The sequence below is a fragment of the Ranitomeya variabilis genome, chromosome 5 (genome assembly GCF_051348905.1).
Source record: "Ranitomeya variabilis isolate aRanVar5 chromosome 5, aRanVar5.hap1, whole genome shotgun sequence".
Lineage (NCBI taxonomy): Eukaryota > Metazoa > Chordata > Amphibia > Anura > Dendrobatidae > Ranitomeya > Ranitomeya variabilis.
The window spans coordinates 499,242,126-499,262,807 of NC_135236.1; the positions used below are offsets into that span (position 1 = coordinate 499,242,126).

The window sequence follows — 20,682 nt, forward strand, 5'->3', positions numbered from 1 at the left end:
CATCAAAAAGGCACGTGTTATACATGAATTTTGTGCAAAACCCAAACTTGTGTTTTCTCTTTCTTTAACTAGCTTTGGGACTTTTTAGTGGGAAAAGTCGCATGTTTTTAAAAATGTTCCAGATTAATTGGTGTAGATAAAATCACTCCAGGATGTGACTTGAGTAGGCTTGCATGAAATTTTGTACCTTGTTAATAAAGTCTTATTTCATGAATTTGACTAAAACGTCAGGAAATGTCACATCAACATAAAAACAAGAAAGCTAACTAAACTACCAAAGACAACTTAAAAAAGGGCGAAAATTGATTGATGAATTTTTTTGCAAATAAAAGTCACTAGGGAGGTATTCACAACTGAAAAAAAAATGACGGCAATGCATTGATGAATCAGGCCCTGACTTTTGTGTTTGTTTATATTTTTTTCACTTTTATGGATTCTGTATATACTGTGATTACTACTATGGTCCATCGATCCTGCAGACGTCAATATGAATATTCTCTTAACAAAACTATTCACCAGGTTGCAGCATTAGAGTCGATGACAGTAGCAGAATTAACATAATTGAATCACTGTGCTTTTTGCTATATGCATTACAACTAGGGATGAGCGAACCCGATCTGTAAAGTTCAGAGTTCATACCGGACACCTAGTGTCCGGCGCTGAACTCCCAAACATGGACTTTTTCCCAGAAGTCCATTTTTATGTTCGGAGACGAATAACATTTGTTGAAAGCCTGCTGCACAGCCAATCAACAAGCTTTTAGGCTGTGGAGATATGGCTGTGATTGGCCAGAGCAACATGTGACCAGACCTGAATAAACACCAGATCACTGGTTGCTCCACCATTTTGGTCTCACTAGTGTAGGATAGAGACTTTACTGATGCCATTGCTCATGAGACATGACCGGGAGTGACCTATAGAGTGCATTCTCAGAACAGTGCTCCATAGATTGCTGTAGAGAATCGCTGGATGTTGTGGGAACAATGGATTACATAAATGGCTTAACCAGTCAATGTGTAGGGGAGTCGTTATTCAAATAATATTTTTTTTCTGTGTGTGTCTCTTTATTTTTAAATATGGGTTAGTAATGGGGGTGTCAGATAGATACCTCTCCATTACTAACCCCTGGGCTTGATGCCAGCTGACATTACACTAAGCAGACAGCTGGGGGTTAATATTAATAGTCTGGGAAGGTGAATGAATATGGTGCCCTTCCCAGCCTAACAAGACCAGCTCACAGCTGTCTGCTTTCCCTTTGGCTGGTTATTAAAAAAGATGGACCTCACTTCGTTTTTTACATTTATTTATTTATTTATTTATTTATTAACAAGTATAGTAAACTACACATGCACGGCACTACTTCACTTGGACCTCCGCCTTCTGGTTCAAGATTATTATTTGGTATATTTTTTGCTGTATGTTATTTTAAGTAAGTTCCCTATCCAGATTTGTTTGCAGTTCAATTGTCCTGCTCTTACCCCATTTTGCAGCCCTTACTACTATGACTATTTTTCATCCATTTTACAGGACCAAAGTTCTAGTCACCGTTGGCCTCTATGGAGTTTAAGGGTCAAGTTCAGGTCCAGTTCCGGTACCCGAAGCAAACTTTGGACTAAAGTTCAACCGAACCCGAACATGCACAGGTCTGCTAATCCCTCATTTTAACTTTTTTTAACTTTAACTTTTGTTTACTGGACAAAGGGTGGTGGTCCATATTCTATGTTCTTAAAAAGAGATTGACGTTTTGTAGCAGACCGTGCTGCTGTATAAAGGAAGCAGTTCCAGGGTAGAATAGCAATTTTGTAGTTTTTATTTTTACGTATTTCGTGCTTGAACAGAGCTCTTTTTAAAAACCAGCTACATAGAATGCTATGTACTGTATATACTTGAGTATAAGCCGAGAATTTCAGCCCATTTTTTTTAGGCTGAAAATGCCCCTCTTGGCTTATACTTGAGTCATTGTGCCAGGGTGTTGGCGGGGGAGGGGGAGTGGCAGGAGTCAGCGATCACCAGTGCCGGCAGCTCTTCCTGTGTTCAGTGGTCACGTGGTACCGCTTATTAAAGTAATGAATATGGATGCAACTCCACTTCCATAGGCGTAGAGCGCATATTCATTACTTTAATGAGCGGTACCATGTGGTGTCTCAGCACTGGAAGGAGCTGCAGGCCCCAGGATGAAGCAGGGAAGTGTAGAGACCGTGCCAGGAGGGTAAGTATAATGGGGGAGGGTGAGCCATGCGATATTCACCTGTCCCCGCTCCACCGCCGGGCTGTGTCTTCTGCATATTCTGGCTGTGACGGTCAGGTCAGGGGGTGGAATGACGTGTTTAGTGCATGCCCTCTGCCTGAACAGTCACTGCAGAGGCCCGGAAGACACAGCGGCATGCAGCGGTGGAATGGGGACAGGTGAATATCGCAAGTGTGGGGGGCCTGTGCCAGCGGTGACTCCGACACCTGGCCCCGATAGCGCACTGGTGTCCCCGCCTGCTCAGGACACTGGCACTGGGGACATTAATGAAGGAAGTGGAGGCTGCGCCCGGCGCACGGAGGCCCTGAGTGATGGCTGGGAGGCGTTTGTGTCAGGGGGAAAAGACATGCCCCCCTGACAAACTTCAGGTAGGAAAGGCAAATTCCAAAAACAAATAGTTCAGAGTTGGCAGGGACCCCAACTAAAAGAGCCACTGTTAGGGCTAGCGGAATGCACTGAGCAAATATAGATGTTATTATTGGTGCGTTCGCAGCCTGGGGTCCACCATGCAGGAGGAACCTGCTGCTAGCAAATGATGGCACTATATGGCGGTTTAAGCGAACTCTGTTACTTCACAGAGTCGCACGGAAACAAGACGCTGTGCCCTGTTAACCCCACAGGAGTTCACAGCTAACTGCCGAGCTGAAGGCAGTCTGTGGTTACGCAAACATACAATCTCCTCACCGGAGGAGCCAGTATTCTAGGGGCTTATTTCAGCCGGGGCCCTAAATCCACGCACACAATCTCCTCGCCGGAGGTGCCGGCATTCTAGGGGCTTATTTCAGCCGAGTCCCTGAACACACATAAATGTGACCACACTGGCGCATACACATGACAGATTTGATACTAGCGCATGGCCGTGCGGCCATGCGAACCCTTTATAGCTGCAGCAGGTACATGACCTTCCAAGAAGGACCAATATGAGGCTACCACAGAGCCTGAGCACCTTCAGGACCTTCCTGGAGGACCAATGGGTTTTGCTGCAGTATCAAAGCATGTGACCCTCGACCTCCAATAAGAGATCTTACCCTGGGCATGCTCAGAAGGTGAAAAGCAGGACTTATTCCCAAAAGCGTCTGCTCACCGCTGCCCAGCACTGGTCTTAATGGCAGAACCTGGAAGAACAGCAGTAACCAGGCGCAGAGTATCTGCCTGAGTCAGACGCTGGGACCGACGTCTCCACTGAGCAGGCTCCACTGCGGCTGGAGAAGGATGGGAGACCGCAGTGGAGATGGCTCGAGATTCCCCCTGTGCAGAGGCGGGAAATTGACACCTAACAGCCACCTTGACAGAATGCAGCATTAGTGCTGCACAAGGTGGCTCTTTTAAGGCCCCGTCTCACACAGCGACGCTGCAGCGATACAGACAACGATGCTGATCGCTGCAGCGTCGCTGTGTGGTCGCTGGGGAGCTGTCACACAGACAGCTCTCTCCAGCGACCAACGATCAGGGGAACGACTTCGGCATCGTTGAAACTGTCATCAACGATGCCGAAGTCCCCCTGCACTCCTGCAGCACCCGGTAACCAGGGTAAACATCGGGTTACTAAGCGCAGGGCCGCGCTTAGTAACCCGATGTTTACCCTGGTTACCAAAAAAAACAAACAGTACATACTCGCCTTTCGGTGTCCAGGTCCCTTGCCGTCTGCTTCCTGCTCTGACAGTGCCGCTGTACACTGAGAGCAGAGCGCAGCGGTGACGTCACTGCTGTGATCTGCTCTCACTTTCCGGCCGGCAGTCAGAGCAGGAAGCGGACGGCAAGTGACCTGGACACAGAAAGGCGAGTATGTACTGTTTGTTTTTTTTGGTAACCAGGGTAAACATCGGGTTACTAAGCGCGGCCCTGCGCTTAGTAACCCGATGTTTACCCTGGTTACCAGTGAAGACATCGCTGGATCGGTGTCACACACACCGATTCAGCGATGTCAGCGGGGCCTCAACGACCAAAAAAAGGTCCAGGCCATTCCGACACGACCAGCGATCTCGCAGCAGGGGCCTGATCGCTGGTACGTGTCACACATAGCGAGATCGCTACTGAGATCGCTGTTGCGTCACAAAACTTGTGACTCAGCAGCGATCTCGCTAGCGATCTCGCTATGTGAGACGGGGCCTTTAGTTAGAAACACCTGGGGGGGTTACAGGTTCCCTTTAATCTTTTATGCATCATTATACAGTATGGAGCATATTTTAATATGAAGCATCTTATGGGGTCCATCATAAACTGTATGGAGCATTATATGGGGCGTATTTTGTATGGAGCATCTTATGGGGCCATCATGAACTGTATGGAGCATTATATTGGGCTCCTGATTCAATATGGATATTCAAAAACATTTAACCTACTGATGTCTCAATTAATTTTACTTTTATTGGTATCTACCAGTAGCTGCTACATTTCCCACCCTAGGCTTATACTCGAGTCAATAAGTTTTCCCAGTTTTTTGTGGGAAAATTAGGGTTCTCAGCTTATAATTGGGTCGGCTTATACTCAAGTATATACGGTACTTTGTTTTTGAACCATAGCATGAACCACGTATAAATAAAAACTAACAAATTGCTATTCCACTCTGCAACTGCATCCTTTATACAGCAGCACGGGTTGCTATGAAACGTCAAACTTCTTTTTTTACTAATATGCAAAAGTGGGTTTACCTTTATTTGCCGAAGGGACTGTAGCAGCTGTTATATTCATGGGCTATTATTGGAGTTGTGACAATCACATCCCTTTTAGGTGAGCAACACCATAACTCCCTTATCATTTTTACCTTTCAATATCACCCTATGTGCGCTTGTCCCCCCCCCCCCTTTTTTCCCTCTTGGATTGGTAGCACACATTTGACATTACTTTCTAGCTTTGAAGACAAGCATGCAGAGCATAGGTTAATATTTAAGTAGGAGAAGTTTTTGTCTTTTTTTAAATTCATCCAAAATGTACAACCTTTTTGACCCCATCATTTGTCATTTTAGCTCATCCAATATAACAATTGTAACCCAATATAACAATTGTAACATAGTAACATAGTAACATAGTTAGTAAGGCCGAAAAAAGACATTTGTCCATCCAGTTCAGCCTATATTCCTATATTCCATCATAATAAATCCCCAGATCTACATCCTTCTACAGAACCTAATAATTGTATGATACAATATTGTTCTGCTCCAGGAAGACATCCAGGCCTCTCTTGAACCCCTCGACTGAGTTCGCCATCACCACCTCCTCAGGCAAGCAATTCCAGATTCTCACTGCCCTAACAGTAAAGAATCCTCTTCTATGTTGGTGGAAAAACCTTCTCTCCTCCAGACGCAAAGAATGCCCCCTTGTGCCCGTCACCTTCCTTGGTATAAACAGATCCTCAGCGAGATATTTGTATTGTCCCCTTATATACTTATACATGGTTATTAGATCGCCCCTCAGTCGTCTTTTTGTAGTGATCTAATTGTAATTAGATCACTACTATTATAGATGTATCATGGTGGAAGTGTGCCCTTAATGTGTCCCATTCCTACTGTGACCTCTTATTTCTGTCATTATTTGTCTTTATTTCCTAATCCAGATACCTGTGCAGCCATCAGACTCAAATGGCTGGAGTGCTTTGTGTGTAAAACAGTGATAAGAGGTTGGTGATAGGAGTTATTGATCAGATTTCCTCAAGTCTCTATTGTTCAGCATGTGCTGGAGATAAAGCCTCCATATAAATCCTGGTATCTGTACAGGACTGTCACTGAACATTCTGGAAATAGGCTTTTTGCTGTTCGCTACACTTCATAATGGACAGCGCGTTCCCCTCTCAGAACAACTTAGGATCCATGATTCTTCTAACTAACAAGACCACGGTAAGTAGAGAAGCTACAATATGGCTCAGCTAGGTAATGCAGCTTGTATGTTGTGGTGCGAAAAGTCATACTTGGGCCCTAGGGTTAGTGCAGTAGGAAGTGGAATTGGGATCAATTGAAGGAGAGAAGCTTGGTTTATTTAATTATGTATTCATTTATATAACATACATGTCTGTTTTTAGTGTACAGCACACGGAAGCAACACGCATGGCATCCTTGTGCTGGCCATTAAATCACGAACCCATTTATTGACAGGCGTGACTTTGATACCACAAATTGGACCAAAATTTAGCATAGTTCTGTGAAAAGGCCCATAGACTTTAATTTGTACAATTTAAAAAAACAAAGAGAACATGTACGTGAACATTGGACATGTCAGTGGGGCCTAACTCAGATCTGATACCTGTCCAATAAACTGTGTCCAACTAAGAAATATCATCTTCAGCTTTAGTGACTGAGGGTTCATTCTAACACCAGCCTTGGGCACCAAGAATGAGCATCCCACCTCTGACTGGGTCAACCACATAACCAACCATAACTTGAACAGGTTTTCCCCAAATCACAAGTTTTCCCTACCCATAAGGGATAACTTGTTGATTGCAAGGGACCAAACTCTTGAACCCCAGCAATTCTGATGATGGAGCTCTGGAACCCTGCAAATGGGGGTTCTTTATGTCCTCTCCAAGCATTACAGGCCTGCTAGGTAGGTGAGCAGTGAGCCTGGCTTTCTTTATGTGACAATCAATGAATGAAGCAGAGTGCAGAACCTCTTTTCAGGATTCTGTGGCCCCATTCTGAGGAACTAAGTGGTGAGACTTCCAAAGCTCTGCCAATAATACCCTTTCTAGAGGTCAGGTAAGTTGCAATTTTGGTAAGCCCCTTTATTAAGTCACTTTATCTAATTACATGCTTTAAATAATATGTACTTTAGCTGAAATGTTTATTTGTATAGTAATTGCTCCATCATTTAACATTTAAATGCCATTGTCACCTCCCTCTTCATATGTGACTAGGTGTTACAGTGTTGGAGCCCCATTGTAACTTCTGCAAACACAAAAAATACTAAATTCGACATTTTAATTTTAAGGCTAATTTTATTTTTTCTTAAACAAAAAAGAAGGCAAACAAGTAGTTAAATGCTGACTTCGCTCTGTTCATGCAGATGATTTTCACAAGGGATTTTTTAGTAGACATCCAATAAACAGAATAGCTAAACAAATTGGATTACTAATTTGCACATACAAAGTTATGTAGCAGGAATGGAAATTTGATGCATAATTACTTAAAAACCTATTGTCTGGTAATAGCTCATTTTAAGTGCTATGTTTCACTGATACATTTCATGCTGAGGTACAATTAATTCACACTTCAGGTTTCAGTTTTTATTTAACCATGGATATATCAGACAATGCTTAATTTATCATTAAAAAAACAGGGAAAATAGAATCCTACGTTAATGTTCAGCGAGTACGAAAAAAGTCTAACAGTTCAGCTTACTGAATCCTCAGGATTTATTAGTCGTAAAATTAAAATTCTTGTACATCGCATAATTGGTTATTTACACAATCTAAAATGGATGAATATTATCAATTATTATTGTTTGTTTGATTGTTAAAGGCAACCATTGTCCTGTTCTAGGGGTTGCATGAAGCAAGGCCTCTTTCAGACATTCATTTTTCATGTACATCTGTTTTTTTCACAGATAGAATACTTACCCTTTTAAATCTAAGACAATGTTCATTTGTTCCTTTTTTGCAAACCAATTGGCCGCACACAAAATAAAAAAAGGTGTGACTATTTTTTATTCGTTATGAGGATCAAGTGAATGGGTCCATCAAAAAAAAAAAACGAATAGCAAATGGATTGACATCCATGTGTCATCTGAGTGCTGTCTATTTTTTAATACTTAATGGGTAGGAGAAAATTGCATTTCAAACAGATACAAAAAAAGGATGCCTGAATGAGTCCTAACAGAGGGGAACCCCAAAATATACTCACACTTTTATTAGTGACATCACTACTGTATCAATATAATTAACATTTTGTAAGACTAGCGGTACACTATATGAAGACAATAAGTCACTACTGCAATTTTAAATAGCAGTTTCCCAGCAGTTATGTCACTACTATAAAATAAGAATTATATTTGACTAGCCCATAGATAAGGTATGAAAATGGCCAAGAACCAACAAAAATCTGAGCACATTGGTACTAAAATACCGGAAAACAGGGTATAGCACCCTATACTATTTATACCAGCAAAAAGTGACAAAATGGTACACTGAGGTCTCATAAATAAATAATAAATAAAAATTAAATAAAAAGCAGAGTAACACAATGGAGACCACATATGTAAATGTATAGTAAAGCTTGTAAATTGTTTAGTATTCTTCCCAGTGCCTGTAGTATATATTACAGTGGAGAGTACAACTATAAAATATAGAATTGAAAGCACTTACATCATGTGATGATGAGAAGATCTAAATGCTGTGTGTCCCTTGCACCCCTACGCACGTTTCATCCTAGCTTTGTCAGGGGGCGAAATATCACAAACTTTATTGAGAATATATACTGAAGCATTATAGGTATAAATGTGAACGTGGTAACACAAAATAATACATTTCACAAAATGCCCATAACAGACATAGTTAATATGAAAATATGTTATGAATTCAGCAATAAGCAATTATGCTAATGATCAATACCCATGATGATGATAGCAACTACACAATAGCCAGTAATAATAATCATAATGATGATAATCACAACATAAAACAAATAAACTTAAGCACATAGACATCATACAAACCCAGATAGGTGATCAAAGTGCCCACCCCAGCTGATGGGTGTTTCACACCAAGTGCCGACCCCACCCAAAGCACATTGGATGCTACTACTTAGTCATTCTCATGCCCTATCTATAGGATACTCGATTATCCATTGCATGAGACTTTACACAGACGCTTTTAAAGTACGTTGGCGCTGTTAAGAATTATATTTAGTCAGTAACGCTGTCATTACAATATAACCTGAATAATACTTATTAAATGGTACTGTCATTATTATAAAATATAACTTATATTTAGGCAATATCAATGGCATTATTATATAATTTTAATAATAGTAATAATAATAATCATTGCTACTAGTGATGAGCGAATATACTCGTTACTCGAGATTTCTCGAGCACACTCGGGGGTCCTCCGAGTATTTTTTAGTGTTCGGAGTTTTAGCTTTTCTTACCGCAGCTGAATGATTTACATCTGATAGCCAGCATAAGTTCATGTGGGGGTTGCCTGGTTGCTGGGAATCCCCATGTACTTATGCTGGCTAAAGGTACCGTCACATTAAGCGACGCTGCAGCGATAGCGACAGCGATGCCGACCGCTGCAGCGTCGCTGTTTGGTCGCTGGAGAGCTGTCACACAGACCGCTCTCCAGCGACCAACGATGCCGAGATCCCCGGGTAACCAGGGTAAGCATCGGGTTGCTAAGCGCAGGGCCGCGCTTAGTAACCCGATGTTTACCCTGGTTACCAGCGTAAAAGTTAAAAAAACAAACAGCACATACTCACCAGTGCGTCCCCCAGCCTCTGCTTCCTACACTGACTGAGCGCCGGCCCTAACAGCAGAGCGGTGACGTCACAGCTGTGCTTTCACTTTCAGTTTAGGGCCGGCGCTCAGTCAGTGTCAGGAAGCAGAGGCTGGGGGACGCGCTGGTGAGTATGTGCTGTTTGTTTTTTTAACTTTTACGCTGGTAACCAGGGTAAACATCGGGTTACTAAGCGCGGCCCTGCGCTTAGTAACCCGATGTTTACCCTGGTTACCAGTGTAAAATATCACTGGTATCCTTGCTTTTGCTGTCAAACACGGCGATACACGGCGACCTAGCGACCAAATAAAGTGCAGACCTTCTAGCAGCGACCAGCAATTTCACAGCGGGATCCAGATCGCTGCTGCGTGTCAAATACAGCGATATCGCTATCCAGGTCGCTGCAACGTCACGGATCGCTGGCGATATCGCCTAGTGTGACGGTACCTTAACAGATGTAAATCATTATCTGCGGCAAGAAAAACTAAAACTCTGAGCACTAAAAAGTACTCGGAGGACCCCCGAGCGTGCTCGAGAAATCTCAATTAACGAGTATATTCGCTCATCACTAATTGCTACTTTAAAATCTTAGCTATATTTAGCACATTATGCTACTACATCAAAATCTGAATCTTATGTTCACACAGTGATATCACTCCTAGAATATGACGTTTTTACAGTAACACTATTATAGGATATCAATTACAGTTAGAAAATAGTGATGTCACTGCTATGAAATAGAAGTTATAGTAAGCCAGTAGCGATGTCATCAGTATAAAATATAATAATATTTATAAGGCTAAGTTCTTATAAACGGATTAAAAAAATCCTATTTACGTCCAGAAAAGGCAGATTATTTTTCATTTGTATTGTCATTCGTATGGCATTCGTTTTTACACATATTCAAATTTAAAAGGCCAAATACAGTTTCCTATGTTAAGAATCACAGCGTGTCTGTAGATTATGCAGATGATCCATACGGGATGCGCACCCATAATCTTGAATAGATGAGTCTCATGTGAAATGCAGAAGAGATATTGCAAGTTGTAGTGTTATTCACTTTGACATTCAGTTGACATCTGAACAGCCCTATGGAATAATATTGGACCAAGCTCTGCTGTGTGATGTTATGTTTTTCCATGGACAGAACTCGGACTGACATTACGGTCATGTGGGAAAAGCCTTACAGTGACATCACTTCTGCAGAACCCAATTAGGTTTTTTGGATTAATTGACGTCACTATAATATACAGTATTCTGATTAATAATAATGACATGGCGACATTATTGCTATAAATTAGGAACTATATCTTGGATATGAGATTTATTTGAATATTTCAGTGCGAATCAAGGCTTCAGGTTAGGCTTAGTTGCACTGCACTTATTTGCATATTAGAGTCAAAATAGTTTTGCAGGTTTACAGTTTGAAAAGGCATTTTGCATCATTTGTATGTTAGCAGCAACTCACATCATTTGCACCCTGTCTTTTCCCCTATGGCAATGTTCACACAGGTGAGCTTGGCATCCAATTCCATTACCACAACAACTAAAAGGAAAGAATTGAGGTGATGTTATTCACAGAAATGAGAAGGTAGCGGGGAAGGGGATCACAACTACTTATTACCCATGTGCAGCGCTGTAAGAATGTTGTTGCTGTGAAAGTAATGAAATTATCATCACTTCATCAAGCTATACCAAATAAATTATTCTTTAGAGCCGACTTCAGATGCTCACAAACCTTCATTGCTCCCATTACAAATTATGTGTGGGCCTGTTATTACAACCTTAAAGGGGTTTTCCAGGATCCCCCTTTATTCAAGTTGCTAGTCTGAAAATACCAAAATGAGCTTTACTCACTGACCGATGCTCCAGCACCTCCTCTCCGCCGCTGTCCTGGTCATTATTGACATGGCTGCATCAGTGATGTCTAGACTGCAGCATGTGACCACTGCAGCTAATCACTGTGCATGCCTGGGAAATAAGACAATATCCTATAGCGTTAAGATTTTATGCATGCCAGCATATTTGTTACTGTATTAGAAATATACTGAATACAATATTAATGCATAGGCATGTGTCATGATGAATTGACAGTAAAATGTAGATCTTTTCAGACCAATTTCTTCCCTAAAACGTAGTGCTTACAGAAGAAAACAAGAAAAAGTTGCTCACTTTTAACTAAGAAGGTTTTAAACGGGTTGTCCACCTTACGGATATTTTTTAATTTGTATTCTTTTTTAGTTAAATGTATGTATTTTGGGCTAATACATTTTTGTAATTGGGCGCCATTAAAAATTTTGCACTGTTTGCCTTTAATAGCCTTTGTGTAGCACTGTCTATTGCTGGATGCAGAATGGGTTAACTTAAAATCTGTCTGTCAGCCCACTATGACAGACTGATAAGGAATTTGTAAATCATTCATCTGTCTTTTTATGGTCTCCTCTCAGTGATCTATAACCACATCAAAGTTGAATGTGCAGGAAAAAAAGGGCCTGCAAAAGTCAAACAGTGCCAAATTTTTAATGAAACTCGATTGCAAAAATTATTTGTAGCTTCAAATACATGTATTTAAGTATAAAAAAAAATTGTCCCCAAAAGTGGACAACCGCTTAGCCAGTAGATAGAAAAATGGTTAGAATTGAGAGTCCTAAGTGGTACCATCTTCTCAGTTAGCCATTAAAAGGTATCAACCACTGAGGACTCTCAATTCTAAATAGTTTTCTACCCTATTATAAACATAAGTTCCAAAACGTCTGTGCTTAAGCTCTAAAGAAAAAAGGTGATAGAACCCAAGGTGTTCAGTGGGACAGGGCAACTATCTGATGTATACTGGGGCCTCCCAATCCTGCCAAACCTCCTCTTTCGGGTTTGTTAAATTTTAATGTCCAATCATTTTGTGTTTGGAAGCGGCTTACTCCCCTCTCCTCATTGAACCCATATATATGGAGTAGTGAAAAGAAACAGCTTTTGAATTACAGTTATGTATTATGTTATATGATCATCTTAAAGAGGTTATCCATCATCTAGATATAGATGCCAATTAACTCCAGGAGATGAACTTCAGTACCAGAAAGCGGCTCCTACACCAAGTACAGAGTAATGTTGTTCGAGTTTCATAAACTGTTTACAATGAGCCAAAAATGCAAATAGCTGATCATGGGGATGTTGGGTGTAGGATAACCTACCCTAAGGATGTAACCGACCCTTCCCATCTATCTTAAGGATGGGTGATCAACATCTACGGAATGGACAACTGATTTTAGTCAAATAGTAAGGGAGCAGAGAGTACTCTACTGGCTCGAGCTTTGCCCAAGATCTCATGATATGTTACTAAAAACAGCTTATCTTCATTATCCCAGCAGATATCTAATAAACTGCTGTCACTGGCGAGTCCAACACCAAGACGGACATGGATCTGCAGGCATATACAAATCACCACGCCATCCATTGGTGAGTAGTCCTTTACAAAGTAACAAAAGCAGTACATACTCCACTCCCCTGTGAAAACACTTGCACTCTCTCCCAAACCAAGTGTGTTTGTGCATAGGGAAATGAGTCAAGAGGAATAGCTGTTAGTTGAGAGTTAAGTTAATCACCATGTAAAGTATACAGCTAGCTTAAAGTGTAACTGCTGTTTTCAGAACTTACAGCAGGATGTCTGCATCTGCTTATTACATAGTTACATAGTTACATAGTTATTAAGGTTGAAGGAAGACTGTAAGTCCATCTAGTTCAACCCATAGCCTAACCTAACATGCCCTAACATGTTGATCCAGGGGAAGGCAAAAAAACCCCATGTGGCAAAGAGTAACTCCACCATGGGGAAAAAAATTCCTTCCCGACTCCACATACGGCAATCAGACTAGTTCCCTGGATCAATGCCTTATCAAGGAATCTAGTGTATATACCCTGTAACATTATACTTTTCCAGAAAGGTATCCAGTCCCCTCTTAAATTTAAGTAATGAATCACTCATTACAACATCATACGGCAGAGAGTTCCATAGTCTCACTGCTCTTACAGTAAAGAATCCGCGTCTGTTATTATGCTTAAACCTTCTTTCCTCCAGACGTAGAGGATGCCCCCTTGTCCCTGTCTCAGGTCTATGATTAAAAAGATCATCAGAAAGGTCTTTGTACTGTCCCCTCATATATTTATACATTAACATAAGATCACCCCTTAGTCTTCGTTTTTCCAAACTAAATAGCCCCAAGTGTAATAACCTATCTTGGTATTGCAGACCCCTCAGTCCTCTAATAACCTTGGTCGCTCTTCTCTGCACCCGCTCCAGTTCAGCTATGTCTTTCTTATACACCGGAGACCAGAACTGTGCACAGTATTCTAAGTGTGGTCGAACTAGTGACTTGTATAGAGGTAAAATTATGTTCTCCTCATGAGCATCTATGCCTCTTTTAATACATCCCATTATTTTATTTGCCTTTGTAGCAGCTGCCTGACACTGGCCACTGAATATGAGTTTGTCATCCACCCATACACCCAGGTCTTTTTCATTGACGGTTTTGCCCAGAGTTTTAGAATTAAGCACATAGTTATACATCTTATTACTTCTACCCAAGTGCATGACCTTACATTTATCCCCATTAAAGCTCATTTGCCATTTATCAGCCCAAGCTTCTAGTTTACATAAATCATCCTGTAATATAAAATTGTCCTCCCCTGTATTGATTACCCTGCAGAGTTTAGTGTCATCTGCAAATATTGAAATTCTACTCTGAATGCCCCCTACAAGGTCATTAATAAATATGTTAAAAAGAAGAGGGCCCAATACTGACCCCTGTGGTACCCCACTGCTAACCGTGACCCAGTCCGAGTGTGCTCCATTAATAACCACCCTTTGTTTCCTATCCCTGAGCCAGCTCTCAACCCACTTACACATATTTTCCCCTATCCCCATTACTCTCATTTTATGTAACAACCTTTTGTGTGGCACCGTATCAAAAGCTTTGGAAAAGTCCATATATACTACGTCCACTGGGTTCCCTTGGTCCAGTCCGGAACTTACCTCTTCATAGAAGCTGATCAAATTAGTCTGACATGAACGGTCCCTAGTAAACCCGTGCTGATACTGGGTCATAAGGTTATTCCTCTTCAGATACTCCAGTATATTATCCCTTAGAATGCCCTCCAGGATTTTACCCACAGTAGAGGTTAAACTTACTGGCCTATAATTACCGAGTTCAGTTTTTGCCCCTTTTTTGAATATTGGCACCACATTTGCTATACGCCAGTCCTGTGGTACAGACCCTGTTATTATGGAGTCTTTAAAGATTAAAAATAATGGTCTATCAATAACTGTACTTAGTTCCTGCAGTACTCGGGGGTGTATCCCATCCGGGCCCGGAGATTTGTCAATTTTAGTTATTTTTAGACGCCGCTGTACTTCCTGCTGGGTTAAGCAGGTGACATTTAATGGGGAATTTTTATCACTAGTCATTTTGTCTGCCATGGGATTTTCTTTTGTAAATACTGATGAAAAAAAGTCATTTAGCATATTGGCTTTTTCCTCATCCTCATCCACCATTTCACCCAGACTATTTTTAAGGGGGCCAACACTGTCATTTTTTAGTTTCTTACTATTTATATAGTTAAAGAATATTTTGGGATTATTTTTACTCTCTCTGGCAATGAGTCTCTCTGTCTCAATCTTTGCTGCCTTGATTTGCTTTTTACAGAATGTATTTAATTTTCTGTATTTATTTAATGCCTCCTCACTACCTACTTCCTTTAATTCTCTAAATGCTTTCTTTTTGTCCCTTATTGCGCCCCTTACAGCTCTATTTAGCCATATTGGTTTCCTCCTATTTCTAGTATGTTTATTCCCATATGGTATATACTGTGCACAGGTCCTATCCAGGATGCTAATAAATGTCTCCCATTTTCTTTGTGTATTTTTGTGTCTCAGGATATCGTCCCAGTTAATTGCACCAAGATCCTCTCTCATCCGTTGGAAATTTGCCCTCCTGAAGTTTAGTGTCCTTGTCACCCCCCTACTACCCATCTTATTAAAGGTTACATGAAAACTTATTATTTTGTGATCACTATTCCCCAAGTGACCCCCAACCCTTATATTTGATATGCGGTCTGGCCTGTTGGTTAATATTAGGTCTAGCAGTGCCCCCCTCCTTGTTGGGTCCTGAACCAGTTGTGAAAGGTAATTGTCTCTCATAGTTGTCAAAAACCGATTACCTTTGCTGGAACTGCAGGTTTCTGTTCCCCAATCTATTTCAGGGTAGTTGAAGTCCCCCATAATAATGACTTCTCCTTGAGTTGCAGCTTCATCTATTTGCTTTACGAGGATATTCTCCATTGCTTCCATTAGTTTTGGAGATTTATAACAAACCCCTATCAGTAATTTATTATTTTTTCCCCCTCCCCTTATCTCCACCCACAGAGACTCTACATTTTCATTAGATTCACCTATATTATCACGCAGGATGGGTTTTAAGGTCGATTTTACATACAGACACACCCCACCCCCTCGCTTATCTGTACGGTCATTTCTGAAAAGGCTATAGCCCTGCAAGTTAACAGCCCAGTCATGGCTCTCATCCAGCCACGTCTCAGATATCCCCACCATGTCATAATTATGCTCCAACAACATTAGTTCTAATTCATCCATTTTGTTGGCGAGGCTTCTGGCATTAGTATACATGCACTTGATGTTACTCTCTGTACCTCTATTCTTTCTTAAATTACTAACTGTTCTAACCCCACCCCCCATGCCACCGCCACCCCCAACTTCCTTATTTGTGCCCAGGTCTCTATCTGCACTATCTTCCCCTCCTATAAAATGAATACCCTCCCCCCCAATCCCTAGTTTAAACACTCCTCCAACCTTCTAGCCATTTTCTCCCCCAGCACAGCTGCCCCTTCCCCATTGAGGTGCAGCCCGTCCCTAGCGTAGAGCCTGTAGCCAACTGAGAAGTCGGCCCAGTTCTGCAGGAACCCAAACCCCTCCTTCCTACACCAATTCTTGAGCCACTTATTAACCTCCCTAATCTCCCGTTGCCTCTCTGGCGTGGCACGTGGTACAGGCAGTATTTCGGAAAATACCACGTTGGAGGTCCTTGCTTTCAGCTTGCAGCCTAATTCCCTGAAATCATCTTTAAGGACCTTCCACCTACCTCTAACTTTGTCATTTGTGCCAATGTGCACCATGACCGCTGGGTCCTCACCAGCCCCTCCCAGTAATCTGTCCACCCGATCAGCGATGTGTCGGACTCGAGCGCCAGGTAGGCAGCACACCGTCCGACAATCCCTGTCTTTGTGACAGATTGCCCTGTCTGTTCCCCTAATAATTGAGTCCCCCACTACCAGCACCTGTCTGGCCTGCCCTGCTCTCCTTTTTCCCTCCTTACTGGAGCAGTCACTCCTCCGGCTTTCAGAGGACATGCCTGGCTGCAGCAGTGCTACCCCTGTACTGGCACCCCCCTCATCTGCCAACTTAGCAAACTTATTGGGGTGTGCCAGATCAGGACTAGCCTCCCTGGCACTCTTCCCTCTACCCCGCCTTCTATCTGTCACCCAGCTAACTGCCACACTGTGTTCCTCCCTCTTCCTTTCCCCACCATTTTACATCGAATTGTATGTGCATCAACTGTCATCTCCTGTCTAAATGCATTTTATCGTTGAATTGAGAGTGAAAGATCAATTCGGGAGGAGAAAGAAGTCCATGATTACTCTTTAATGCAAATGTTAACCTTTGGCACCGAAAACAAATAATTTCATAGGTTGAAAAAAGACCTAACTTAAATCTATCCCCACCAATTATACATTTTGTCACTAACTTAACTATAACCCACAATATTATTTGTACTGAGGAAATCATCCAGCCCTTTTTTAAAAGCTGTTATATTGACTACCATTACTACCTCTTGTGGTAGAGTATTCCACAGTCTGACTGCTCTGTCTTTTTATACACTCTAAAATCGTATTTGCTTTTGCAGCTGCTGCTTGACATTGAGTACTGCTGCTCAGGTTACTTGTAACCAGAATACCCAAGTCCTTCTCTTGATCTGTAGTCCCGAGTATGCTCCCATTTAATGTATATGCAGCAATAGCATTACTTCATCCTAGGTGCAATACTCTACATTTATCTACATTAAATTTCATTTGCCAAAAGTTTTTAGTATCCTACATAGTTTGGTGTCGTCAGTAAAAACTGACACTTTACTCTCAATCCCATCCACAAGGTAATTAATAAAGAGGTTAAAAAGAATCGGTCTTTGCACAGATCCCTGCAGTCCCCACTGTTGACTATATCCCATTTACAGAATGTGACATTTATGACAACTTTTTGTTTCCTGTCATTTAGCTAATTCCTTACCCATCTGCATATAGTTTCCCCGAGTCCCTGCGTATGAAGCTTCAGTATAAGTATTCAGTATGTGGTACAGTATCAAATGCCTTTGCAAAGTTCAGATAAATGACATCAGCCGCATTACCTACATCCAGATTTGCACTCACATCCTCATAGAGACCCAACATGTTGGTTAGACACGACCTATCTTTCATGAATCCATGCTGGTTGTCAGTTGTTATACTATTATCTAATATATCTCAGCAGGTTATCGCTTATAATGCCCTCAAAAACTTTGCACACTACTGATGTCAGGCTTACTGGATGGTAGTTGACTGGATCCACCTTCTTACCTTTCTTAAATATTTATCACGTCAGCATCCTCGAATTTTGTGACACCAGCCCTGTTACAAGAAAGTCTAAGAATATGAGATACAGTGGTCTATCAATTACTGAGCTCAATTCCCTCAGTATCCGTGGATGAATGCCATCTGAGCCGGGGAATTTGTCAATGTTTAATTTGCTCAGATGCAGGCATACGTCTTCATGTGTTAAAATATATTGCTTTACTGGTATAAAGGATTTATAATAAATGTTACCATTTAGGTAATGCTGAAGATGTGTCAGACTTACCATGAGATTTCAATGTATGTTCTAACTGGAAATTATTGTCATTAAAGGTATGGTCTGGTATCTTCCTGTCTGTTGGCTCTTTCACATCTACTTGGTAATAATCTGCATTAGAGAAATGGATCTTACACAGGATAGTCCTGGCAATTCAGGTAATCTTGAACAGAATTATTGCAATTATTGTAATTTAATATTGAAATTTGGGTATTGTTTTTCACTAAAAAAACTCTGAGACTATAAATACTACTACGACTACCACTACTAATACCTTGTGCAAACTACCCATTTTCTCAGACGACTGCTATCCGTTGTTTTCATGGATAGAGCTCATGCCCATGGGACTGTGCACATGTCTGACTTTTTCCTGGGACGGGCCCATGTAAAATCGAGTGCCATCCGACTTTCATGCACTGACATAAGGGAGAAGGTGGAGTAACTTTTTTCTCTCCACCTCTGAGAAAAACTGATGCCACTCTGATTAAACTCTGAACAAAGTCTAATCAGAATAAGTGGACCAATTTTCTCAGATATGGAGACATCCTTTATATCAATCTACTCTAATAATACTATAAATACCATGGGCCTCCTTAATACAAACCAATATGCTTCTAATGTAACCCGGGCTGCCACCAGTACCTTGAGACTCTGCCCAGGCTCCACCCCAGCTCTGCCTCCACCACTTAAACCTTCCACAGTCCCACCACCCACTCTTGGAAAAACTTCACTTCGCACCACATCCCCACCAATCACACATTAACAGTTCCCATCAAACACCATATCGCATACATAGCCATCAGGTTCTGTTTGGGTCAAAAGATTTTTTAAGCCTGCCACCACGAAAAGATTCTTTTGTCCGGGCCCTACTCTACTCTAACCTATTAAAAGTTAGTTAAAATATCCAATACTTTTTTAGATATATTTTTAGTTATTTTTCTTTAAGGGAATCTGTCACTTACATTTTTTAAAATGACTAATAATACCACATACAAGGGACTAATACCATCACACCATGACCAGTTCACATATTACAATATTACAACCACCACATAGTGACCGAATAATAACACATACAAGGAACAAATACTGTCACACCATGACCAGATCATATATTACCATCACATAGTGACCAAATACTACAATATTGGTCATTAATAAAAAAAACACACACTACTAATATTACCATAAGTGCTATTATACACAGGAGCTCTGTACATAGTATACAGTGTATAATGTCAGTGTACAGGTAATACACTGACTCACCAGTGATATCTCTAGTTGAAGCTCTTCATCTTCGCTTTTCTAGTTCATCCAGCGCAGACCACCATCACTTCTTCCAGCCTGGACTCATCTCTGCAGAAAATAACACACAGTTATCTAAAGCACCGCTTACAAAGCACATTCCCCACTTTTTCCTCAACTTCAACACTATGCCAGATGAAGAAAAAAGCGACATAGTGCTGTCCTGCATAGTAACATTGAAAACAGTATCCTCAAAAATAAAATATGTCACAGCAGTAATATCACATAATAAGCCACAACGGTAATAATATCCCACATCCTGGCCCCTTCTTGTAATAATCCCATATCCTGGCCCCCATGTGTCTCATGGCTTGCCCACATGTGTCTTATTTCTATCTCCACATGTGTCTCATTTCTGTCCCCCACGTGTCTGATTCCTGGCCCCTATGAGTCTCATTCCTGGCCCCCATGAGTCTCATTCCTAGCCCCATGTGTCACATTTCTGGCCCCATGTGTCTCATTTCTGGCCCTCATGTGTCTCATTTCTGGCCCCAATGTGTCTCATTACTGGCCCCCACATATCGCATTCTTGAAAAAAGTTTCTTCTTATCTGGCCCCGGTCCAATGGCATCATCTTCCTTCTTGATATGCTGCATGGATGTGCCGATGCATGGCAGTGACATCATACGCCAGTGACATGCGCATCAATGTCAGCTGCCAGCCTCTGATTGGCTGGTGGCTGTTAACTATTGCCATGCAGGAAGCCATCAGACATATATTTGAACTGTAAGTCTATGATTCGTTTACTCAGAGGTGGAGAAG

At 41.5% G+C, this 20,682-nt stretch overlaps 1 protein-coding gene across 6 annotated transcripts in view; it reads left to right on the forward strand.

The window, feature by feature from the left end:
• Positions 1 to 1,527: 1,527 nt before the first annotated feature.
• The window catches only part of LOC143773767 (uncharacterized), a 28,432-nt gene continuing 9,277 nt past the window's right edge, over positions 1,528 to 20,682 (forward strand). The window contains exons 1-4 of one of the 6 annotated variants that reach the window (XM_077261113.1): positions 1,528 to 1,643; positions 5,802 to 6,081; positions 13,034 to 13,121; positions 18,672 to 18,773. In XM_077261113.1, the coding sequence (XP_077117228.1) occupies positions 6,016 to 6,081; positions 13,034 to 13,121; positions 18,672 to 18,773 (256 nt within the window). In that variant the 5' untranslated portion in view covers positions 1,528 to 1,643; positions 5,802 to 6,015. Of the gene's footprint in view, positions 1,644 to 5,801; positions 6,082 to 9,728; positions 9,799 to 9,944; positions 10,115 to 12,018; positions 12,768 to 12,788; positions 12,942 to 13,030; positions 13,122 to 18,671; positions 18,774 to 20,682 lie in introns of those variants that run through there. The other 5 variants (XM_077261115.1, XM_077261114.1, XM_077261118.1 and 2 more) reach the window with 5 other exon arrangements.